This window comes from Bos javanicus, chromosome 4 (assembly GCF_032452875.1).
Source record: "Bos javanicus breed banteng chromosome 4, ARS-OSU_banteng_1.0, whole genome shotgun sequence".
Classification (NCBI taxonomy): domain Eukaryota; kingdom Metazoa; phylum Chordata; class Mammalia; order Artiodactyla; family Bovidae; genus Bos; species Bos javanicus.
In genome coordinates, this window is record NC_083871.1 from 112,428,493 (window position 1) to 112,451,108 (window position 22,616).

The 22,616-nt window shown below is 46.1% G+C and overlaps 1 protein-coding gene across 1 annotated transcript in view; it reads left to right on the forward strand.

Annotated features, from left to right (window-relative positions):
* The window catches only part of CNTNAP2 (contactin associated protein 2), a 2,325,186-nt gene that overhangs the window by 2,268,365 nt on the left and 34,205 nt on the right, over positions 1-22,616 (forward strand). The window contains exon 23 of the mRNA XM_061415014.1: positions 18,775-19,014. Coding sequence (XP_061270998.1) covers positions 18,775-19,014 — 240 coding nt within the window. The remainder of the gene's footprint in view (positions 1-18,774; positions 19,015-22,616) is intronic.

Genomic DNA, 22,616 nt, shown 5'->3' on the forward strand with positions numbered 1-22,616 from the left:
CTGCAGCCCATAAACTCACAGATAGTAACAGTCACCGGGGTGTGTCATCAAAACAAATAATACAGATGGGAAGTTCTGGTTCCCTGATGGCCATGCTGCCAAGGCTCCTGGGCGTCAGACACCTCTGGACTGAATTCCAGTTTAACCAAGATCCAAGAGGTGAACGCTCGAACAACAGAGCCCCCTGGAGAAAATGCCAGTGTTTTTGCCTATTTAACAATCAGTATCCTTTATTATGGACTTCCCTGGTGACTCAGATGGTGAACAATCTGCCTGCAATGCAGGGACCCAGGTTCGATCCCTGATCCTTTATTATGGGCATCCCAGGTGGCGCTAGTGATAAAAGATTCCGCCTGCCAATGCAGGAGATGCAGCTTCAGTCGCTGGGTTGGGAAGATCCCCTAAAGAAGGAAATGGCAACTTCCTCCAGTATTCTCGCCTGAGAAATGCCATGGACAGAGGAGCTTGTGGACTACAGTCCATCGAGTCGAAAACATCTGGACACAATTGAACACACACACACATTCTGTATTACATTCACTTTCCTATCTTTGTCTTTGCCTGACGTTTATCTGCGTCTCTTCCTATTTGCCACACCCTCGCAGATGAAAAGCACAGTTTTAGAAGCCTCTATTTTATACACGAAGCCTCTCCTGGGTCCACTCCATCTTCCTTCCCGTCAGACCCTCTTCACCCCTCACCTAGGATGGCCGTGACGGTCTCCCCCTCAAGTTTCCACCTCCTGAGTCTTCTCCAGTCTATCTCCTCCACCAGTGCCAGTTAGACTTGACTTATACACAGCCCTGATTGCATTGCTCCATGCTTATAAATTCTGGGCTATGTGTGTTGCACCACAGCTTTTTTAAAAAGAAGACCTTTAAGAGATGCTCCCATGCTAACCCAATCAAGTAGAAACTGATCTGAAACGTGCAGCCCGCCCGTCGTCCGCAGGAGGGCTTTCAGCCTTCTCCAGCCCACTCTGTGGCACTGCCCTGTTCGTGCCCCACTGGTTTCCTTGTTGCGGGATCTACCCATCCCCTTCTCCCCTCCTTTCCAGCCTACTCCTGTCCAGTGCTCTTTCCAGCTGTCCCTTCCTGTGGGCTGCCCTTAACCCTTTTTACTCCCATCTAGATCTGTAGGTTTTATGCATCTGAATGTGCATCATGGCCTGTGTCTCATTTGGCCTTGGCTGGTGTTTGTTCTCGACAGTGAGGTCTCTGCAGGGGATTGTGGTCTGCTGTTTGTCTCTGACTCATGGTGCCAACACAGGACCGTTCAGCGAGAAGTATTAGTAACTATTCCTTGGTTCAACTAAACATTGGTATGTCCAAAGAGGAAGTATGATTAAGTGTCTGTTCAGTCACCAAGTCGTATCCAACTCTTCAGGACCTCATGGACTGCAGCTCACCAGGCTTCCCTGTCCATCACCAACTCCTGAAGCTTGCTCAAACTCATGTCCATTGAGCCGGTGATACCATCCAACCATCTCATTCTCGGTCGTCCCCTTCTCCTCCCACCTTCAATCTTTCCCAGCATCAAGGTCTTTTCCACTGAGTCAGTTCTTCCCATCAGGTGGCCAAACTATTGGGCATTGGAGCAGGGCCCACCCCCCCAATCCAGTGTAGCCTCATCTTATCTTGATGACATCTGCAAAGACCCGGTTTCCAGGAGATGGAACTTCAGTGTATCTTTTTAGGGGACACAACCCACAACAGCATCCTAACAGGTCTTTGCTCTGGGGGCTGATCCGGTCTGATCACCAAGCTAGTATCTGTGGAGGTGCTGAGCTTTGGGGCTGTCATGCTGCAGGTTACTAAAGGTCACCATCTCGCCACCACTTCCCTCCTGTCCTAAAGTGCCCAAGCCCAGCCCCAGGCCCCTGTGGGCCCACCCATCCATCCAGCAGCTGGCTGTGTGCAGGCAGAGGGTCCACGGTGCCACCTCAGCCAGCAGACATGGGGGTGCTCATGAGGACTCCGCAGAGCTCATGTGCCACACTGCTGCAGAGCTCTCACAGGAAGCTTGGAAGTCAGCCAGTCTGCACCTGGGCAAGCAGGATCCAGCCTCAGGCCAGCCCCTAGTTTCAGCCTTCACGCATGCATGTGTTGTCTCAGGGCCGTTCCTTTGCCTGGAGTGCATGTCCCCTGGATAAAGACACTAGCATCCTCGCTTAAGCTGAATCATAGCTCAAGTGCAATCTCAGCGGTGGCCTCCCCAAATGCCCTGTCTAAAATGATATCTCCCCCCATCACCCCATCGCGTTCCTATTTGTTTTGCTTATTGCTAACTTGGTTTTTGAGCTCACCCTAAAGACGTTTTGTTGTTTTTTAGTCGCTCAGCCATGTCCTTCTCTTTGCAACTGCATGGCCTATAGCCCACCAGGCTCCTCTGTCCATAGGATTCTCCAGGCAAGAATACTGGAGTGGGTTGCCATGCCCTCCTCCAGGAGATCTTCCCAACCCAGAGATCAAACCTGTGTCTCCCGTATTGGCAAGTGGATTCTTTACTGCTGAGCCACATGGAAGCCCCTAAAGATGTAGCCCTTTCATCTTTCACTTACTCATTCAGTCATTACTTCACACAACAAATAATATTACTGTTCAGCATGTTGTCAGAATATACCATATAATATGCAAGCAAATGATAGTCCTCAAAGGCAAAACTCTTTCTCAATACTGAGTCGCTACAGTCATTATTCCATAAATCCTGTATGAATGAACAAGTGAGTGAAGATTCCATGAGAAAGTTGATCTGTATATAGACTTTCATCTCAATCTTGCAGTAAAATTAAATGCACAACCTTTCCAGGGAATCTTGCCCAGGACCAAACATTGAGGAAAAGATGTGTGAAAAATAGATAGCATCATGGCTAAAGAAATGTCATTTTTTGAAGAAGATGAGTCTTTTATTATTTTTAAAATGCTTCACGATTTTTTAAAATGCTGGTGGAGATAAAGATGATGTTCAGGAGGGAGCAAGCAATGAATAGTTTTTGATTTCTAGTGACTCCTGCATGAAGGCAGCCATGCCAGAGTGTAGTGAAATGGTTCTTACTCTACCTTGATCAGAAAGAGACCAGTGACCAAAAAGAAAGGTGGCTTCAGACCTTCATTCAAAAATGCACCATCCAGGGTTGCTTCCCAGCTGTCCCCATGGCATGATAAACAGTGTCCCCAGATCAGCCCAAGCCACCAAGAAATGTCACCAGACATGTTCTGCAGATGCTGACATACCCATTAGGCCCAGTAACTGTAGTTCCTGGAGCCAGAGTTTTAATACTTTTAGGGACTCGTGCAAATGTTTGAATTTTAAAATCAGAAGAAAAAAAAAATGAACTTTTAGGGGAAAGAAAATGAGTGAATATATTATAAATAGGACTTCCTTTGTGGCTCAGCTGGTTTAGAATCCAACTGCAACACAGGAGACCTGGGCTCCATCCCTGGGTTGGGGAGATCCCCTGGAGAAGGGAAAGGCTGCCCACTCCAGTACTCTGGCCTGGAGAATTCCATGGACTGTATAGAGTCAAACATGACTGAGCGACTTTTACTTTCAGACCTAAAATACTGGTTGGATATATTTTTAGGGCTTCCCCGATGGCCCAGTGTTAAAGAATCCACTTCCAATGCAGGAGACATTGTTCGATCCCTGGGTCGGGCAGGCCAAAGTGCCCAAAGGCTCTGAAATTTAGAACACGGCCCTGTTTTCAGGTATCCTGGAGCTAAGAAAGCCTTCGAGATACATAATTCCGTGAGAAACCTGCAGTGTGCTCATGCCAGAAGAGTTAAATCCTCAGTTATCTAGGAAAAAAAAAAAAACAGCTCTTCCAGGCTGGTTCCATTTTCGCCAGATGCCTAGGGTTCACAATAACATATCTTAGAAGAGAGATGAATGCCATTGCCCCATAAAATACTTTAAGCTCCGACCATATCTGCAACAAAGCACGCAGCGTGATGCCGAGAGAAAATGACTGCCAGTGCTGGGAAAATGCGTTTTCTCAAGGTGCTGCGGCCGCTGTAATTCACACCTTTTGAGGTGGACACAGAAGCACTGTCGGGAGGTACAGGCCTCCAGGAGAGGAGAGGTAATGATGGCATGAGAGAGGTGCCCCGCTGGGTGACTGCATGCAGCTCGCACAGCCGGAGCTGAAATGAAGGCCCCCTGAGCAAACACCGCACAGCGAAGCCCCAGTCCTTTGTTCAAAGGAAAAGGAAAATCAACAGACCTGTAAACCCTGCCTGAGTCCCCGGAGTCACTTGATTTAGGTAAATTGGCGACAGATGCGGGCTCAGCGCCTTCTTCACATCAGCTCTACCCTCGCTTCGCTTCGCGCTTGAAATAGTTTAGACCAGAGTAATCGGGAGTAACTCATAGTCCACACGGGGCTGAGGCTTCAGTTACAGTGCTACGCATGCACTAAGTCGCTTCAGTCGCGTCCAAATCTTTGCAACCCTATGAACTGTAGCCCGCTGGGCTCCTCTGTCCGTGGGGATTCTCTAGGCAAGAAGACTGGAGTGGGTTGCATTTCCTACTCCAAGGGATCTTCCCAACCCAGGGACTGAACCTGCATCTCTTAAATCACCGGTATCAGCAGGTGGGTTCTTTACCAATAGTACCACCTGGGAAAGATTGAAGGAGGGAGAAGGGGACAACAGAGGATGAGATCGTTGGACGGCATCACCGACTCAATGGACATGAGTTTGAGTGAGCTCTGGGAGTTGGTGATGGACAAGAAGCCTGGTGTGCTGCCGTCCATGGCGTCACAAAGAGTCGGACACGACTGAGTGACTGAACTGAACCAGCTGGGAAGCAGTCCATGATCCAAACATCAGGTAGTAGACCTCTGCGGTTCCTTCGTCTCTGTCATAGGAGACGTGGCTTCAAGAGTGGTGGCCTCCGCTGGACACACCCTAACTGATTATTGCTGCCTGGTTCAGAATGATCCATCCTGAATTTAGCACCTCTCTGGGCTTATTCTGACCACTGTACAGACAGTCTCATAAACCACCTCCTGGGCTAGAATCAGCACTCCGTCCTTTCCCTGACTCAACCCCATCACACCCCTAACTCCTAGAGTGCTCATGATTAAAATGCCCTCCTGTTGCGCTGGGGTCGAGGAGGGAAGAAGGAGGGGATCTGTGCTGTCGTTAGGTGTGTCCTGTCCAACTTGATGGTGATGGTGATGGGCGGAGGGTGGCATGTCCAGCTATAGAAAGTAAGCACTTGTGTCTGCTCAACTTCTCTAGTCAGATCCAGGCCATCATTTCAGCCCCTTAGTATCACTTTGGGTCATAACCCTGTCATCTTATATAGAGACACCCCTTTCCACCAAGTGCTGTGGGACACACTGATCAATATGCCATGGATGTCCTTATCCAAATGGCCAAAGCATTAATAATAAGATGTCAACCGGGAATCCTACCCCTAAAATTTTCCCTTGAAGCTAACATCAGTGCATGCTAAGTCACTTCAGTCATGTCCGACTCTTTGTGACCCCATGGACTGTAGCCCACCAGGCTCCTCTGCCCATGGGATTCTCCAGGCAAGAATACTGGAGTGGGTTGCCATTTCCTCCTCAAGGGGATCTTCCCAACCCAGGGATCAAACCCGCGTCTCTTGCGTCCCCTACATTGGCAGGCGGGTTCTTTGCCACTAGCACCGCCTGGGAAGCCAGTGGCACTGTGAGCAAAAGCCAACATCCACCGTTGACCAAATTTCCCCCACTATTCATCTCCTCATAAATCTATGTTTAAAATGCTACTCATATAATTGTGAGCCCACGCAGACCTGCCTCGACCATGAAAATGTCATGAGATACCTAAGAGCATGCTGAATGTTGATAGCCTCTGCCCATGTTCCCCAACCTCGTAGGCTGTTACTCCTGAAAATAAGGGTGTTGGTTTTAGAGGAACTGCGGAGGAAAAGGCACTGGTGCGGGGAATACACTCGGATACCCACAGGCCTGCCCGGCCACATCCTGACTCCAGCATCCAGGTCTGGACCCCCGAGGGGACCCCGAGGCATCCTGAGCAGTTACAGTTGTAGAGTTCAGATTCGAGTACCGATCCAGTCCAGTTTGGGGTTCAGCCTCAGAGCATTTAGGCTTCATCTTCTAGATGGCATTGCATGCATCAGGGCCCCAAGGCGTGAGTTCTTTCTTATGTTAGTTATACAACATGGTGAGCAAGTTGAGGGGACCCACCCCAGGGCTCTTTCTGGCAACAGGGCTCCGCTCTCTTCTGCGTGTTCCTAACATTCTCATCACCCTGGGAACTCCACCGCCCTCCACCCCTGCCCCGGTGTCTGTTTCCTAACACTTTCCCGTTTACACTGTCCTGTAATCTTAGTCCTTGAAGGATTTTCTTCTCTTGGGTAAGATGGCTGCAGTGGCCTTCTAGGGCAGGAATTAGAATACTAAGTGAGAACTAAGAAAGGAAACCACTTTTTATTTTACTGAATCATTCAATTTGACACTATCAGGAAATATAATACATTCGTTTTTCAATATTTTCCGATGCTTTTCCTAGCCTGTACTTTTTTTTTTTTTAATTATTTATGTGTTTATTTGACTTCACCAGGTCTTAGTTGTGGCATAAGGGATCTAGTTCCCTGACCAGGGATGGAACCCGGGCCCCCTGCATTTAGGAGCGTGGAGTCTTAGCCACTGGACCACCAGGGGAGTCCCTAGTCTGTACTTCTTTATGCGGCTCTCAATGTGTATGAGGTCAGAACCCTTCCCTCCTCTTCTGGTTGCCCCAAATTCCCCTACTCCCCATAGAGGTAGCATCAACTGACCGTGGGCTGGTCGTGGCTGGAATGCTCTTCAATGTTTGGGAAAAGAACTAAGGAAGAAACTTAGGCACTGACACCCACTTTCCTTATAGCGTTGGCTACAGTTCAGTAGGGCTTTCCAAAGCTTAAACACAAAAGTTTTAGCCGAAGCAGGGCATACAGTTTTGTCATTTTGTACACAGGATTCTATTTGTGCTGCTAATACATGACGATGCAAAAGCAAACACAGAGGCCTTCCTGGTGGTACAAGTGGTTAAGAATCTGCCTCACCATGCAGGGGACGCTGGTTCAATCCGTGCTCAGGGAAGATTCCACATGCCGCGGAGTAACTAGGCCCATTCAACCACAACTGTGGAGCCCACGTGCCCACCCTAGAGCCTGTGCTCCACGATTAGAAGCTGGTGCCCAGACACTAGAGAGTGGCCCCCACTCAGCCACAACTAGAGAAAGCCCTCATGCAGCAATGAAGACTCAGCCAAGAATAAAATAATTTTTTTTAAGCAAACATGGAATAAAACCCAATGAGTAAGAAGTTCTTTCATTTCCATCTCGTGGGACTTTCAGACCATACACGTGTGTTCTGTTCTCCAGTAGCAGGTAGCTGGGCACGTAGCCTGTATTTACTGGGACTTTGAGAGGTAAAACCAGCCTGCGTCTCTAATGAACCAGAGCACCACACGCAGCTCTGTGGTTTGACTGATGGGTACGTTCACTTTTCTGAAAGGTCTTGTCACTTTCAGCAGAGCTTGTTGTTCTTTGCCTGGAAAAATCGTGCATGTCGGCAGGGCACCCCGAGGCTGCATAAAGGGAGGGGCACCCAGCTTTCTTTCTCACGTCTGACAACCTAAAACATTCAGGGAAAAGTGGAAAACCATATTTCAGTGTGACCTCTGTGTGAAGCCAAATGTCTGTCGTTTTAGAAACAGCTAAGGGATTTTAAATGGTAAAATGAGGCATATTAAAAAATTTAAGAGTGTTTTGAGCAAAAATTGATTTGAACCAGCAGCATTTCAATCTAGCAGATAAAAAGCACTAAGAATCTGTATAAAGTGAAAGTCTGTTTATAGGTAGAAAGGAGTGGGAACACTGAGATTATACTGGCAAAAAGACAGGTTGGTTATTTCAAAGTTACTTTCCTTTAGAGAATGTCATGGGTCAAACATTACCTAACCAGCGCTGATCAGATGATTCCTGATGGACTGGTTTAAGATTCCACTGCTGACAGAGCCGATACTGTGAAGCTTAAGTCTCAGTTTGGTGACCTGGAGCTTAGCATAATTGACTCCATGTTGGGGCTTTTGTTCTTAACAAGGATCATATCATTCCCTTCATATTGAAATCACAGCTGTATTATATGTTTTAAATTTATTTATTTTTCATTGGAGGATAATTGCTTTACAATATAGTATTGGTTTCTGCCATAACAAGTGTATTATATTAACTAGCAATCATAGTAAGTTTGCAGTTTTCAAGCTAGATTTTAGGAATGAGGATGACAGTTTTAACCTATATCTATGTATTTATATATACATATCTATCTATATATCTACATATACATATCTACATCTATATATACATATCTATATATATATACACACATATATATACACACATACATCTATATATCTTTACATCCATATTCTTTATATATATAGACATAGATCTGTATCTCTATATATATAGATTTGTCCCCCAAAGCTGAGGGACTGTGATCAGTTTATACAAATACAAATGTAATATTCTGCAAAAGAGTACATAGGCTACCATTTTCATATTAAGACATTTGTTACTGATGCTCTGAAAAAAAAAAAAAAAACAAAAACGTCATTTTCTCAATCCTTGGGAAAGGATTTACAAACTGAAACGTAGCACAGACGATGTAGAAGGAATCGAAGATTCTGCTTCTGCCTGCAGATTGCCGTTTGTAATTGAGTTAGCATATGTCACAGGTCAAGGGCTGTTTAAATTACACCTGCATATCTTAGTCCTGCCTTCCTTCATAAAAGAGAAAAGCATATAATAGATACAGCAAAATCTCATTAGTGTCTTTCTTTCAGGGATTAATAAAATGTCAGAGTGCATAATTTATACATCAATTATGTATATGGATTTAATTCTAGTTGTTCATCTTCTGAAAGGCAGCTGGTCCGCAAAACATCACTGATCAAAAACGTTGCCTGTAAGGACAGGAGCTAAGGCTGAAGCCAGATTCCAGCATCTCAGGGCCCTGCCTAGTGTTTATGACTTAATCATGTTGGAATTGAGGAATGAGGTTTATTTGGTTTGGTGTTGCTTTTTTAGATTAATGCTTTTGACTTTTTTGGTTGGGGTTTGGGGGGGATCTTTTTGTTTCAGTTGCTTCCCACTTGTTTATTCTAGGAATAATCAATTCTGAGACCCATTCAGGCTCCCATTATTACAGCTATGGCCAAATGGGAAGCTTGCGGACACCCTCATACCACACCAGCTGCACTCTCACCAGCTACATTCTACACTTTGACCTGGTGAAACCCAGGTTCTGAGCACTAACCCGAGGGTCCCCTCCCCACTTAGGGTGGCTGCCAGCCTCGCAGGACCTGCCCATGTTTTCAAGTCTACACCAGATGACTGCTCACCAACTTCATCCCAGCGTGATTTTCCAAGGATTATTTACATCTTCAGCCTAGCAGCGATTTCAAGCCCACTTCCTACTCATTTCATTAGGTCCCATATAGCCGTGCTCTAAAGGGTTTATGTAACACTGGATATTCACCTTTAGCCTAAGAGTCAGTTTAAGAGCCACACAATAGTATTTTCAGAGACCAGTGCGTTCTTAGTGAGATGGACAGATTTCCAGGTAATAGTAATTCTGGAAATAAATATATAGTGATCTACTGGATCTAAATTGACTACTTCCCCTTCCTTTTTCAAAGCCACGTTCCACAGCCCTTTGCCCTTGAGGCTGATGAACTCTGGCCCCCAGTGAACCTTGCTGTGCCTAAATTTCCAGAGTGCTCGGCACTTCCGGCACAAGCAAACTGCATGACGGACATTTAAGGTTCAGTTCCGGTGTGGTCAGCAAGCAGTCATCGGCGGATTGCTTCTCGCCATGTGTAGACTGTCTGTGGGACACAGGGACTGAATGAGCGACGTTAGCTCTCCCGGAAACTGTAAATCCAGTAGAGGCACAAATTCAGGTTTCTGGCCTGTAAGGGTAGGGAATGAGCACGCCTGGGCCAAGTGGTTAGAGCCAGGAGCCGGATCTGAGGGGGAGTCAGATGAAGATAAAAAGGGCGGGGGGACCACGGTGTTCTAAGTGATGGAGAATCACAGCTATCAGGGAGGAAGGTGGAATTCCATCTGAAGGGAACAGAGGCCACTAACACCGAGAATCAAGGGTTGGAGGACCAATGGTATAATTTTCGCCATTTCCGGTTACATATTTTCCATTTCCGTTTACCTACATTACTGTTATTAATACTTTTCTTTAAATGGACTTACCATTTTTTACTTAGTGAAAGTGAAAGTCGCTCAGTCGAGTCCGACTCTTTGCGACCCCACGGACTATACAGTCCATGGAATTCTCCAGGCCAGGATACTGGAGTGGGTAGCCTTTCTCTTCCCTAGGGGATCTTCCCAATCCAGGGATCGAACCCACGTCTCCCACATTGCAGGTGGATTCTTTACCAGATGAGCCACAAGGGAAGCCCAAGAATACTCGATGGGTAGCCTATCCCTTCTCCAGCAGATCTTCCGGAGCCAGGAATTGAACCTGGGTCTCCTGCATTGCAGGCGGATTCTTAACCATCTGAGTATCTGGGAAGCTTAAATCTGTGCTAAAAGGACTTCCCAGTTGGCACTAGTGTTAAAGAGCCCACCTGCCAATGCAGGAGACATAAGAGACATGGGTTTAATCCCTGGATTGGGAAGATCGCCTGGAGGGATCATGGCAACCCATCCCAGTATTCTTACCTGGAGAATGCCATGGACAGAGGAGCATGGGAGGCTATAGCCCACAGCATTCCAAAGAGTCAGACATGACTGAAGCAACTTGGCACGCATGCTAAAAGGAAAATGTTTATAATTTCCTTTGGAAATTTTGCAATGTGGTCATGAAATGAAATACCCGTAGTGCTTGCTATGTGAAGTTCTATATTCCTGCCTCCAGAAGTGTCCAGATCCATTCTTTCTTTGTTAAAAAGGGAACATAGCAGGTACGGGTGGCGGAAAATACAGTCCAGTCCCAACCGGTGCCAACATAAAACCCTATCTTTGCAGGATGGAAAGAAAATTGAGAGGAATTTAAATTTGTCACCCTGAGATTGGATGTTATTTAACATCCAGTCTGTGAGTAATGTAAAACCATCTCCAGTGCCGTCAGTGGGACATATTCCTCCCAAGAGTTGAGGGCAGGACTAGAGGAGGGACGATGCTTTGGGCCGATGGTACCTGCGGTCTCTGCAGAGCAAAGGGGAGGTCTGCCGTCCCGTTCTGATCCCCCAAATTCTAAAAGGCTGACCCCCTCTGGCACAGTGAGGGGCACACAGCAGAGCCTTAGCAAAAATCTTGAGTCAGGTCTCATCAGCCTTCTAAGACCCCTTGGCTCTGTTTCATAAAAAGTAAGACATTAAGTTAATGGTGATATTTCATGTTTCATAATATCACATCCCCCAAGAAAGGAGTTTTGATAGAAAATCCTGAAAAGTGTAAAACCCAACAAAAATCAGCCAGTGAATAGATCCCACAGGATATTCAAGAAGTCTATATAGATGCGTTTTGAATCGTCTTAAAGGGAAATGAGAAATGTCTTTGTGAGTCGAATCAGAATGTGTGTCCCGTCGCTGAGGAGGCTCCCTGGTGCCCTCCAGGTCCTCGAACAGTCGGGTCCTCGACCAGTCTGGCTTCCTTCTCCCCGCATTTCTTGCTCCTCAAGTGCCCTTTCCTCTTCTCATTTCTCAAACACCCCTGCCTGTCACTCAGTATTCAGCAAGCGGGTAAGAAAGAGCCTGGAGAGCATGCTAATGCCTTGCAGTGTAATTGCTGCACCCTCCTTAAAAGTATTGTCAAGAGCATTTCATTTTAAGGTTTCACCCGGAATTGCATCAGTATTTTTAATGGGCTATTTTCTATAACCCATATCACCATGAATACAAGACGTTAAAGTACTAACGACAGCTTGAGAACTTAATTTCAGGAGTGACTGCATTTCTGAAATTTGCATGCTTTGAGCAGGTTTTCCCCTAGATTAGCCCTGAGCCAAGACATCTCCACACAGAAGGTAGCTTCTTACAGTAAATCGTATTTAATATTTGGTTTCACTAGAACCCCAGTGCAATGAATTTCACAGATTAACGTAATTTAGTTTTAATGAGCTCAAAGGCACTAAAGTGATAGTGTTACTGTCATTTCTTAGATGTCCTTAAGTAGTATAGGTTTTTATCCCAGATAAGTGTTTACAGAACTTGCTGGTGCTTTAACCGATGCTGGAAAGGCTCTGCATCGGTTCACAGCATTTTGAAAAGTCTTTATTATTGCCCCACTCATTACTGAAACAATGGTCTTAAAGGAGTCTCTAATAGCCATTTAAATTTTTTTAAAACGAAACCTCACTGTGCCATTCTTATGAAGAGTCCCTCAATAGAAATGCCCCAAATCCAAATGAATATAAAACTCCACGATATAGTCTGTTTTTCAGAGAGAAATTGAGAATACGAAACGTGTGACTTCTCTGCTTTTTTGTATGAAGCATAAATGTTCATTCATTGACAAAACCTTAATTTCTCCAAACCTTAGTTTCCCCATCTGTGTTGTTGTTGCTCAGTTGTGGCCGACTCTTTGCGACCCCATGGACTGTGGCATGCCAGGCCTCCCTGTCCGTCACCAACTCCCGGAGCTTGCTCAAACTCATGTCCATCAAGTCGGTGATGCCATCCAACCATCTCATCCTCTGCCACCCTTTTCTCCTCCTGCCTTCAATCTTTCCCAGCATCAGGGTCTTTTTCAACGAGTCAGTTCTTCACATCAGGTGTCCAAAGTATTGGAGTTTCAGCTTCATCATCAGTCCTTCCAATGAATATTCAGGATTGATTTCCTTTAGGACTGATTTCTTTAGGATGGACTGGCTTGATCTCCTTGCTGTCCAAGGAACTCTCAAGAGTCTCCTCCAACACCACAGTTTGAAACCATCCCATCTGTGAAGTGGGGATAATCCTGTTTGGCTCACAGGGTTGTTAGAAAACAGTGGAATACTGCATAGAAAGTACTAAACAGGGACTTCCCCGGTGGTCCAGTGGCTAAGACTCCGTGCTCCTACAGCTGTGGGCCTGGGGTTCGATCCCTGGTCAGGGGACCAGATCCCACATGCCACAACTAGAGATCCCTTGTGCCGCAACTGAGACCTGCTGTAGCCAAATAAATAATTTTTTTAAGTACTCAACACAGTACCTCACACATGTACCAATTTTGGTTTATAGTGGAAGCTCTTAATGTCATTATCACGTGGTCCAGAGTTGGAACCATCTGGCCCTGAAGAGACAAGAGCATCCGTTGCACTCATGGCCCCCAGGGGGAACAGGTCTCAGCCAAGGGTCTTCAGAAGCACATCCAGACACTGTCCAGGTTTGAAAGTATTGGTTCTGCTTTCCTGGGCATCAGAGCCCTTGTCTTTGTGACCCAGCCACCTTTTAGGAAAAGAACAACAGTTGAAACCCTGGGGGGTTTCCCCAATAGAGAGAAAGCACAGACGGGGAAAAGCTAAAGCAGAGCCTGGCCCCTAGAGCCCTTGCCTCCCTCTGTTCCCCTGGTTCCTGGTCGTCATCAGAACCCCTGCCTTGGGCTCCCCTCTGGCCATCTGCCTTGTGACACTTACCCCTCTTTTGAAGTCAGAAGGAAACGGGAGGACAGCTCTTTAAGAAGTGGGGACCACACGGTAAATTGGGAACCGTCAGGTATATACAGCTGTGAGACCACTCATTTTCTGCAGTATGATCAGAAGCTTGCCCTTTCTAAAAATATATATATATATATATATATATATATTTTTTTTTTTTTTACATATATATATTTGACTGCACGGCTCTAGTTCTGGCATGTGGGTATCTTCTCTGACCAGGGATCGATCCCGGGCTCCCTGCCTTGGGAGGGAGGAATCTTAGGCACTGGCCCACCAAGAGTCCCAAGCCTGCCCATCTTAAAGTTTAGGAAACTGTGTCAAGGACCATGTGAAAGGTGGCCAGGACCAGAAGTGTCTTACCCACCTCGCTAGCAGAGGAAACAAATCCAAAATGGAGTCTCTATAGATTCTTCAGTGGCTGAGCAAAGGATGCTGGTGAAGAACCGGCACTTTATCCACAGCGTAGCTCTGCCTGGGCCCTACTTCAAGGAGAAGAACCCCTGTCTTTGCCCAGGGTGTTTGCAGACCTGCTCAGAGCAATGACTATGCTCCCCTAGAATTATCTTTCTAATCTAATATCTAATGTGGTTCCCACCACAATCCCCTGCAGCTTAAATATCATTGAGTTTCTTACTGAAATACAAGCATCTTAACACGATCGTCAAGGTCTTTCCCAATCTGGCCTTGAGCTCTGACCTCAGATGAGGCCCCCAGGTCCCAGAACCAAAACCTCACAAAAGACTCAACCTGGAGTTCTCTTTCCATTCATTCTCGAAACCTAGTTCTACAAAAGATAACAAGCATTCACCAATGCTTGTGGAGAAGTTAGTGGGAATGGGGGTTGTTTAGTCACTATGAAAAATAGTGCAGAGGTTTCTCAAAAAGTTAAACATAGAACTACCATGGGATCCAACAATTCTGCTTTCGGGTATGTTCACTAAAGAACTGAAATCAAGACCTTACAGGTATCTGCACTCCCATGTTCAGAGCAGCACTATTCACAACAGCCAAGGCCTGGAAGCAACCTAAATGTCCATTGACAGAGGAATGGATAAAGAAAATAAAGTAGACAGTGAAGTATTATTCAGCCTTATAAAAGAAGGAAATCCTGCCATTTGCTACAACATGGATCAACTTGGAGGATGTTACGCCAAGTGAAATAAACTAGACACAGAAGAATAAATACTGCATGATTCCACTTACATAAGACACCTGAAATAGCCAGTCATAGAAGCCAAGAGTGGAGTCATGGTTTCCAGGGGCTGGGGTGGGGAGTTGGATCAGGAGATGTTGGTCAAAGGTGCATACTTTCACTTATGCAAGAAGGAGAGTGCCTGTAAGTTTAACAAGACTGTACTGTATACATAAACATTTGTTAAGAGGGTAGATTTTATGTTAAGTGTCCTTATCACCAAAAACAAAAACCAAAAAAACCCTAGTTGCAGTGTTACTCCTCCTGAAGTGCTTTCCAGAACCCCATGCAGGCCTGCCTCCCTCGTTTACCATGTGTGTGCTCAGTCGCTCAGACGTGTCCAACTCTTTGTAACCCCATGGACTGCAGCCCACCAGGCTCCTCTGTCCATCAGATTTCCCAGGCAAGATACTGGAGTGGGTGCCGTATCCTCCTCCAGGGGATAGACTTTAATCATTTCACCAAGCACAAGGTTTGCTCAGAACATTGTAGAGGTTGAAGCCTGGGGCTCTGCCTGGCCTCAGCAGGGGGTAGATCTTAAGCCTCATTATCTCACACAGTACACAGGGACAGCAATGCTCCCTCCTCCAAGGGTATTTCTAGGAATTAAATGTCCGATTTGCATGGGACGTTGAGCACATTTTAAGGGTTCAACAAATACTGACTCTTGTTACTGGACAGCTTGTGTTCACAAGTCGAGTTAGTGGGTTGAATGCTTCTTCCCCAGCGAGGCTGTGGGCTACCCAGGTGCGTGCGTGCATGCTAAGTTGCTCAGTCGTGTCCAACTCTGTGCGACCCCATGGACTGTAGCCCACCAGGCTCCTCTGTCCACGGGATTCCCCAGGCAAAAATACTGGAGTGGGTTGCCATGCCCTCCTCCACCTCCCAGGTGGCGCTAGTGGTAAAGAACCCACCTGCCAATACAAGAGATGTAAGAGACGTGGGTTCGATCCCTGGGTAGGGAAGATCCCCCGGAGGAGGGCTGCTCAGGGTGAATCCTTGGATTTGTCTACCTTCCTGCTTCTGCTCCACACGGCCAGTACCTGTGATGAAGTGAGTGGAATGGAACTGACTTGAAGTCCCACAAGATGGCAGGAGCCACCAGTCCCAGAATCTTCCTTGTGGAGCGCTACTCCAAAGCTGGACAGGCCAAAGTGACCCTCCTTTAATTGGCAGGAAGCAGCTGATGGAGCTGAGGTCGTTCCCAGCTTCCTGCCACCATTGGCTATTTATTCTGGTGCCACCACCATGGATGAAGCCAGAGAAATAGCAGGGAGCTGAGCTCCTCCTCCCTACCCTGGGATCAGAGTCCTTGCAGGTCTCCTTGATGTGAGGATGCTCCAGGAGAAGGCAGATCACTGAAGGGAAGATGTGAGTGTTCATCACTCACTCAGTTGTGTCCAACTCTTTGCGACCCCATGGACTGTAGCCCGCCAGGCTCCTCTGTCCATAGCATTCTCCAGGCAAAAATACTGGAATGGGTTGCCATTCCCTTCTGCAGGGGATCCTCCCAAGCCAGGAATCAAACCCAGGTCCCCTGCATCGCAGGCAGATTCTTTACCATCTGAGCCAATGTGGAGGGAGGGGGCGGAAACCAAATACTGGAAATGCCTGCCTGGAAGGCAAGTTGGTGAACGTAGAACAAGGGATTCTGACAATAGATGAGGAGATGAAGAATGGATCGCCGCGTAGCCTGCAAGCCTTGAGGAAAAGGCAAGGGAGGAAGAAGGCAGGTGTCGGTGGGACCAGAGCCTCTTCCTGGTCATCAGAGGAACCCTCAGGACACATCCTGATGGCAGGATTTTTGTACACAGTGGCGGCTGCACTCTGCCTCTCCATCTTAAATGGAATGTGCTTTAGCTCAGAGTCACAGACTGAAATTTGCAGCAGAAGAAAAATATGGAGAATCATTAATTAAAATTTCTTTATGTACTTGTCTAAGTGAGACCCTATAAGCATCCCCAGAATTACTGTCTTCATCATCGTCGCCCCTGTTGTCATCTCTTGTACTAATCGAAATTTACATGGGACTAGTGCAGGTCAGTCAATACACTGATTTTTTAATGTGATGAATAATCAATACATTCATTTCTTGTGCCCTCAAGGTCTGAAAGCTCCCTTCACCACTGATTTATTCTTTAATTAATGGAGGAGTAAGTTTTTTTACAAGACTATTTCACCTGTATGCATTCCCCCATTAGAAACATCACTGGCTCTGAACCCAGCTTTTTAAAGAAGTATCTAACTCCTGTTTTCCAAAGTCTTTATTTTCCACAGTTCAAGTGGAAGGGTGAATAGCTCATACCACATCCTTGTATTTAAAAGGTCAGAATCATCTTAGCATAGTCTCCCACCCGAATACAAGCTCTGTGCTCTTCTCTAGAGAGCTGGTTGCCCACCCCCTGGATTTGCAGCCCTGCATCATCATTGCCCATAGTTTAGCTGTGGGCCTCAGACCTTAACCATATCAGGATCACCTGGAGGGCGTGCTGACATACAAAGGGCCGGGCCCCACCCCCTGCAGCTCTACACCTTCCCAGGTGATGCTAATGGTGCTGGTCCAGGAACCACACTGATAAGAACCATGGAGTAGGAGGGTCTAGGACTCCTTCAACCCTCATTCTGCTTGGTAGGTTCTAGAATCCAGGGCCATGGTCAAGAAGACATTTGCTTTTGCTTAACTGGTATGATGTGTGTGTGTGTGTGTGAGTGCTTAGTCGCTCAGTCATGTCCGACTCTTTGCGACCCCAAGGACTGTAGCCGGCCAGGCTCCTCTGTCCATGGAATTCTCCAGGCAAGAATACTGGAGTGGGTTGCTATTCCCTTCTCCGGGGGATCTCTCTGACCCAGGTATCAAACCTGCGTCTCCTGCATTGCAGGCAGATTCTTTACCATCTGAGCCACCAGGGAAGCCCGTGTGATTTATTTTTATTTATTTGTTTATTTGGCTACACCAGGTTTTAGTTGTGGCATGTGGGATCTAGTTCCCTGACTAGGGGTTGAACCGGAGCCCCCTGCATTGAGTGCAGAGTCTTAGCCACTAGACCACCAGGGAAGTCCCCGTGTGTGTTTATATTAATTCAAACAGTAATTTGGAAATGCCCCCACCCAGACTCACCCCTGATTGGAATGTTAGTGTAGGAGAAGAGGCTGAACTTACAGGTTTAGGGGAGGTGATGATTCTTAAATGCATTTGTATGTTTGTAATTGAATTAGGAAACTTTCCTGACTCCCAAAACACCCTTCCCACACTAGCTGGGATTCTGGAAGCCTCAGAATTCCCAGAGGACTGGATTCTAAAGAAAGAAAATGCCTGATTATAGGCTGTGTGTGTGTGTGTTAGTCGCTCAGTCGTGTCGGTCCTGCAACCCCAGGGACTGTAGCTCGCCAAGCTCTGTCCATGGGATTCTCCAGGCAGGAACACTAGAGTGGGTTACTATTCCCTTCTCCAGGATTATAGGCTGTAGGAATCATTTTTTTCTTTTTTTTTTTTTTTAAGAATTCTAAAGAATAAAATAAGAGGCACAAAAGGAAACCTTAATCTACCAGGAGGTCTGGGAAGTTATATGAGAGTCACTGAAGCATCAGAAAAGAGGTGAAAAGTCAGTCAGAGCCAAGTGAGTGTTGTTAGTTTCAGCAACATCTCAAGTAGCTGGAAGGTAATTAGGAATGTATTTTATTTTAGCAAATATAGTCTTACTCTTCTTACCACGTTCTCCAATGACAGAGAAGGTCCTTTTAAAGTGAAGTCTTCAGCCCTAAAGCCTTATCCAGTCATTAATGTTTCATCTGAAAGAACATAGTATCTTAAACTGAAAGCCAAGAGCAAGATTTGGACACAAATGTTCAAAGACGAGAGTATACTACAGCTCTGATCTAGTGAGCGTACATGATCTTTACTTTCTCTTTCTTTCTCTTTTAGAAACAGGGAAGATCGACCAAGAGATCCACACGTACAACACCCCGGGATTCACCGGCTGCCTCTCCAGAGTCCAGTTCAACCAAATCGCCCCTCTCAAGGCGGCCTTGAGGCAGACCAACGCCTCAGCTCACGTGCACATCCAGGGCGAGCTGGTGGAATCCAACTGCGGGGCCTCCCCGCTCACCCTGTCTCCCATGTCGTCCGCCACCGACCCCTGGCACTTGGACCACCTGGATTCGGGTAAAGTCCAAAGCCCTGTCTTGGGTAGAATGCTTTATTTCTTAAGCCTCAGTTTTCTCTTCTGTAAAATGGGGATTAATAACAGAACATTGCTGGTGACATAGTTGGGGGATTAAGGAAGTGAAGGAAGGTACGAACAGAGTGCTTAGCACTTCCAAGGCTCAAAACGTACCACCGTATTCTTGCTCCAGGCCAGAAGTAAATAAGTTGAAGGGAAGGCATATTGTATTATTGACTCTTCTGCATTTAAGTGAAATAATGAGATGCCCAAATGGATGTCTTCAACGTGACTGTCGGGTGATCTGATCAAATCAGTTCCTTGCTTCTGCCTTTGTGATTTAGCTGCCATGCAGCCCCGCCATCCACGTTCTAATATTAAAAGATTACCTGAAACTGTCAGGTTCCTCTCCCAACAGTGTATTTATACACACAGCCCTGTAGCCTTCCAGGCTTTAGGGGCGCACGTAGGCTGAGAAAGCTCAGTGGATTTTTACCACTTCTGCAGGTAATAATACTGGTCATTTGAAAGCATAGCACTAAAATGAAGGGATGCAGTGGTTAGCTGCAAAATTAATTGGATGCGAAGTCAGTGACCACATGACCCTGAGTGATGAGGAGCCCGTGGGTCCCCCTCCTTGCCCTACCCAGATGGTCGGGCTGCTTGAGTAAGTGCTCCAAGTTTCTGCTTTTTCACTCTAAGGTATGAAGTGGGCGAGATCTCTGAGACACCTCCAGACCTACTGATGAGTCTCCAAAGTGATGACTGACTTTGCTGATGCCCAAGACAGGAAGGGGTGAGGCAGGGCGGGAGGCCTGGGGTCTGATACCATCACTGCCTCTGCCCAGCGGGTTTCTTAACCTTGTTCCTCAGACTCCCCACGTCTGAAATGAAGACCTAACTTAGAGAATTCCTTGCAAGATGATGGATTTAAAACACTTGGCAGAGCAAGCCATTGACACGGAGCAAACCAGACAGAAGTTTAGCTGCAATAACACTAACAGAGTGGTTGCTATTATTATATTAGATACAACTTGCTATGATGTGTGAACATCCAGTCAAGGCTCTCTAGTCCTCCCCGACCCTAACTCCTGATTTGTAACAGTGCATCATGGGAACATCATTGTGTTTGATTCCTTATACATATTCCACCCCCAGCCACGGTTATTTATCAGCTTCCAGGAATCTCTTGTCATCATGAATTCTTGCCAGGATTTGCCTGCTAAGCGTTGTGAAGCTTCGAAAAGAAGCCAGAATTGCCCCATTGTCAGAATAGACAGACTAAACAGTCCTCTTTGTTCCTCACACGTGGGTTCCAATACCATGGAGAGGGTGCTGTGTGCCGGGAGTACTTAAAAAGAATTCCCTTCTACGAGTATTGTTAGAATGACACTGCGGCTGGCTTTTCCTCGTGGGCTGACTTGAACAAAGGGAAGCAGTCCTGGTGCTGAAAGAAGAAAAGTAGTGAAGATATGAGATGGGACAAGGCCTTGTCAGGGCTGCAGAGGAGAGACTTCTCAGATTCTTCCAAATGCCCGGGTTGGTGGAGACAAGGCCTACGCTTTGAAATAGGCAGGTTCCTAATGCTGTTACAGCTTCTCACTGCTTGAGACCATCAGCATGTGTGTGTGTTCTTGGTCGGCTGCCAAGAAATCAGTTTCTATAAGCCTGTAGACGCTCCTTTGGTCCAACAAGAGTTCGTATTCATTCTTGCCTTAATTAGCAAATTATTTGCTTGATGGTCTGTGAGATCCAGTTGTAAAGGCCAAAGTTTGAGTTGTTTGTTTTTCGTGTTTATTTATTTGGCGGCACACGAGATCTTTAGTTGTCGTGTGTGGGAACTAGTTCCCTGACCAGGGGTCGAACCAGGGCCCCCTGCATTGGGAACGCAGTCTTAGCCACTGGGCCACCAGGGAAGTCCCAAGTTCATTTATTTTTTAAAAAATCGTGCTTTATATATGACACTTTCATTCTTCTGATTGATGTAGTAATGTGTATAGGGAACATTTCAATGTTCAAATTAGAAGTCTATTACCCAGGTATTACAGTGGCCTGACCTATATAACACAATGCCGGGGACCAGCCCCGGCTGATCCAGGGAATTCGAAGCGGGGACGGCGTCAGCGAAGATCAGGAAACAATTGCTTAATTAAACATTAATTAAGGATATAAAGAGTAATAGAATGAGGATAGCTCAGTAGGAAAATTCAGTGGAGAAAAGAGGCTGAAATAAGGATAGCTCAGTGAGGAAATTCAGTGGAGAAAAGAGGCTGAATAATTCAGCCAGAAGGTAAGAGAAAGAACGACATGGTGAGACCAAGTTTCGGTGAACAAGGCCCACACTTTATTTTCCAAAGTAGTTTTTATACCTTAAGTTATGCATAGAGGATAATGGGGGAAGGGGTAGAGTCATGCAGTAAGCCAGGCTTTCTTCCTGCAAACTTATCATATGCAAAAGTTTAGGTGATTTGCATCATCTTCTGGCCCGGAGGCCTTTTTCTCTAAAGGTGATTATTCTAAAGTCAGGCGCCAGCCTCCAAAAAGCATTAGATAAAGTTGCATTCCTACAGAGCAAAGGTGTGGTGGGCTATAACAAGAAAAAGAATTAACTCAAGGGTCCCAGGTTACAAACATTAAAGCTACTACTTACACCAATTATATTAATCAATACACTGCCAGGGACACAGCAGGTAAGGGATATGGAAACTTAGCAGCAAACATTGGCCCAACAAGTGAAAATCCCTTCACCAATACAATTTCTAATCAATCTTTTAACTACTCAAAAGAATCTGTGTTTAGACAGTTTAGAACATCTCCTGCCTCTCACAGTTGGGAGGCTCTGAACAATCACATGTGGCCGGAAAAACCTATTCAGGCAGGCTAGAGGATTTCCAAAGGAGTTTGTAGGTTAAACACTGTCACACCCAGGAATTATTAACTGGAGCTGTAAGCTAACTCTTTTTTCAGAGAGGTCGTGGGGGACAGCCCACCGTAAAGTCAGAGGTGTAGGTGAAAGCACAAAGCAGAAAGTAGGCAGACTCTGGTTTTGGGGGTAGATTGCTCGAGAATTTCCAGGGAGACTCCTGAGGCTTGATCCCGCCTTTGCGTATGCCAAGCCTCCTTCCTCATGACCTTTGCCAGAGGCGGAGCTCGCTCCCCGCAACACAAGGTCCATTTGCAGAAATTTTCTGTTTGTACTTGGGCAGAAAGTTCTTACCTGGTGTTTACCATTTGCTGTATCAGTCTCATCATCATAGTTTATTCCATAATTGGAATTCCAGGTTAATTTCTATAATGGGTAAATGCTTATAAAGAAATGTGTGTCTCCGTCTCATAAACTTTATTAAGAGAACAGAAAACCACTTATGAGATATGACAGAGCCTTGTTTAGATGACTTTTTTTTTTTTTTTTTCTTTTAGGTGAGTGGGAAAAAGAGAGAATGGGGGTTGGGGGCTGGACGAGGGTGCAGAGAAAGAAATAGATATAAGGGAAGATTATTTAATATCAGACTCCAGAGCCTTAGTGTCTAGGAGGACAAACTTTTCCTCTACACATGTCTTCATAGAGAAACAGAAGGTGGGGGAGACCTCTGGGAAGAACAAA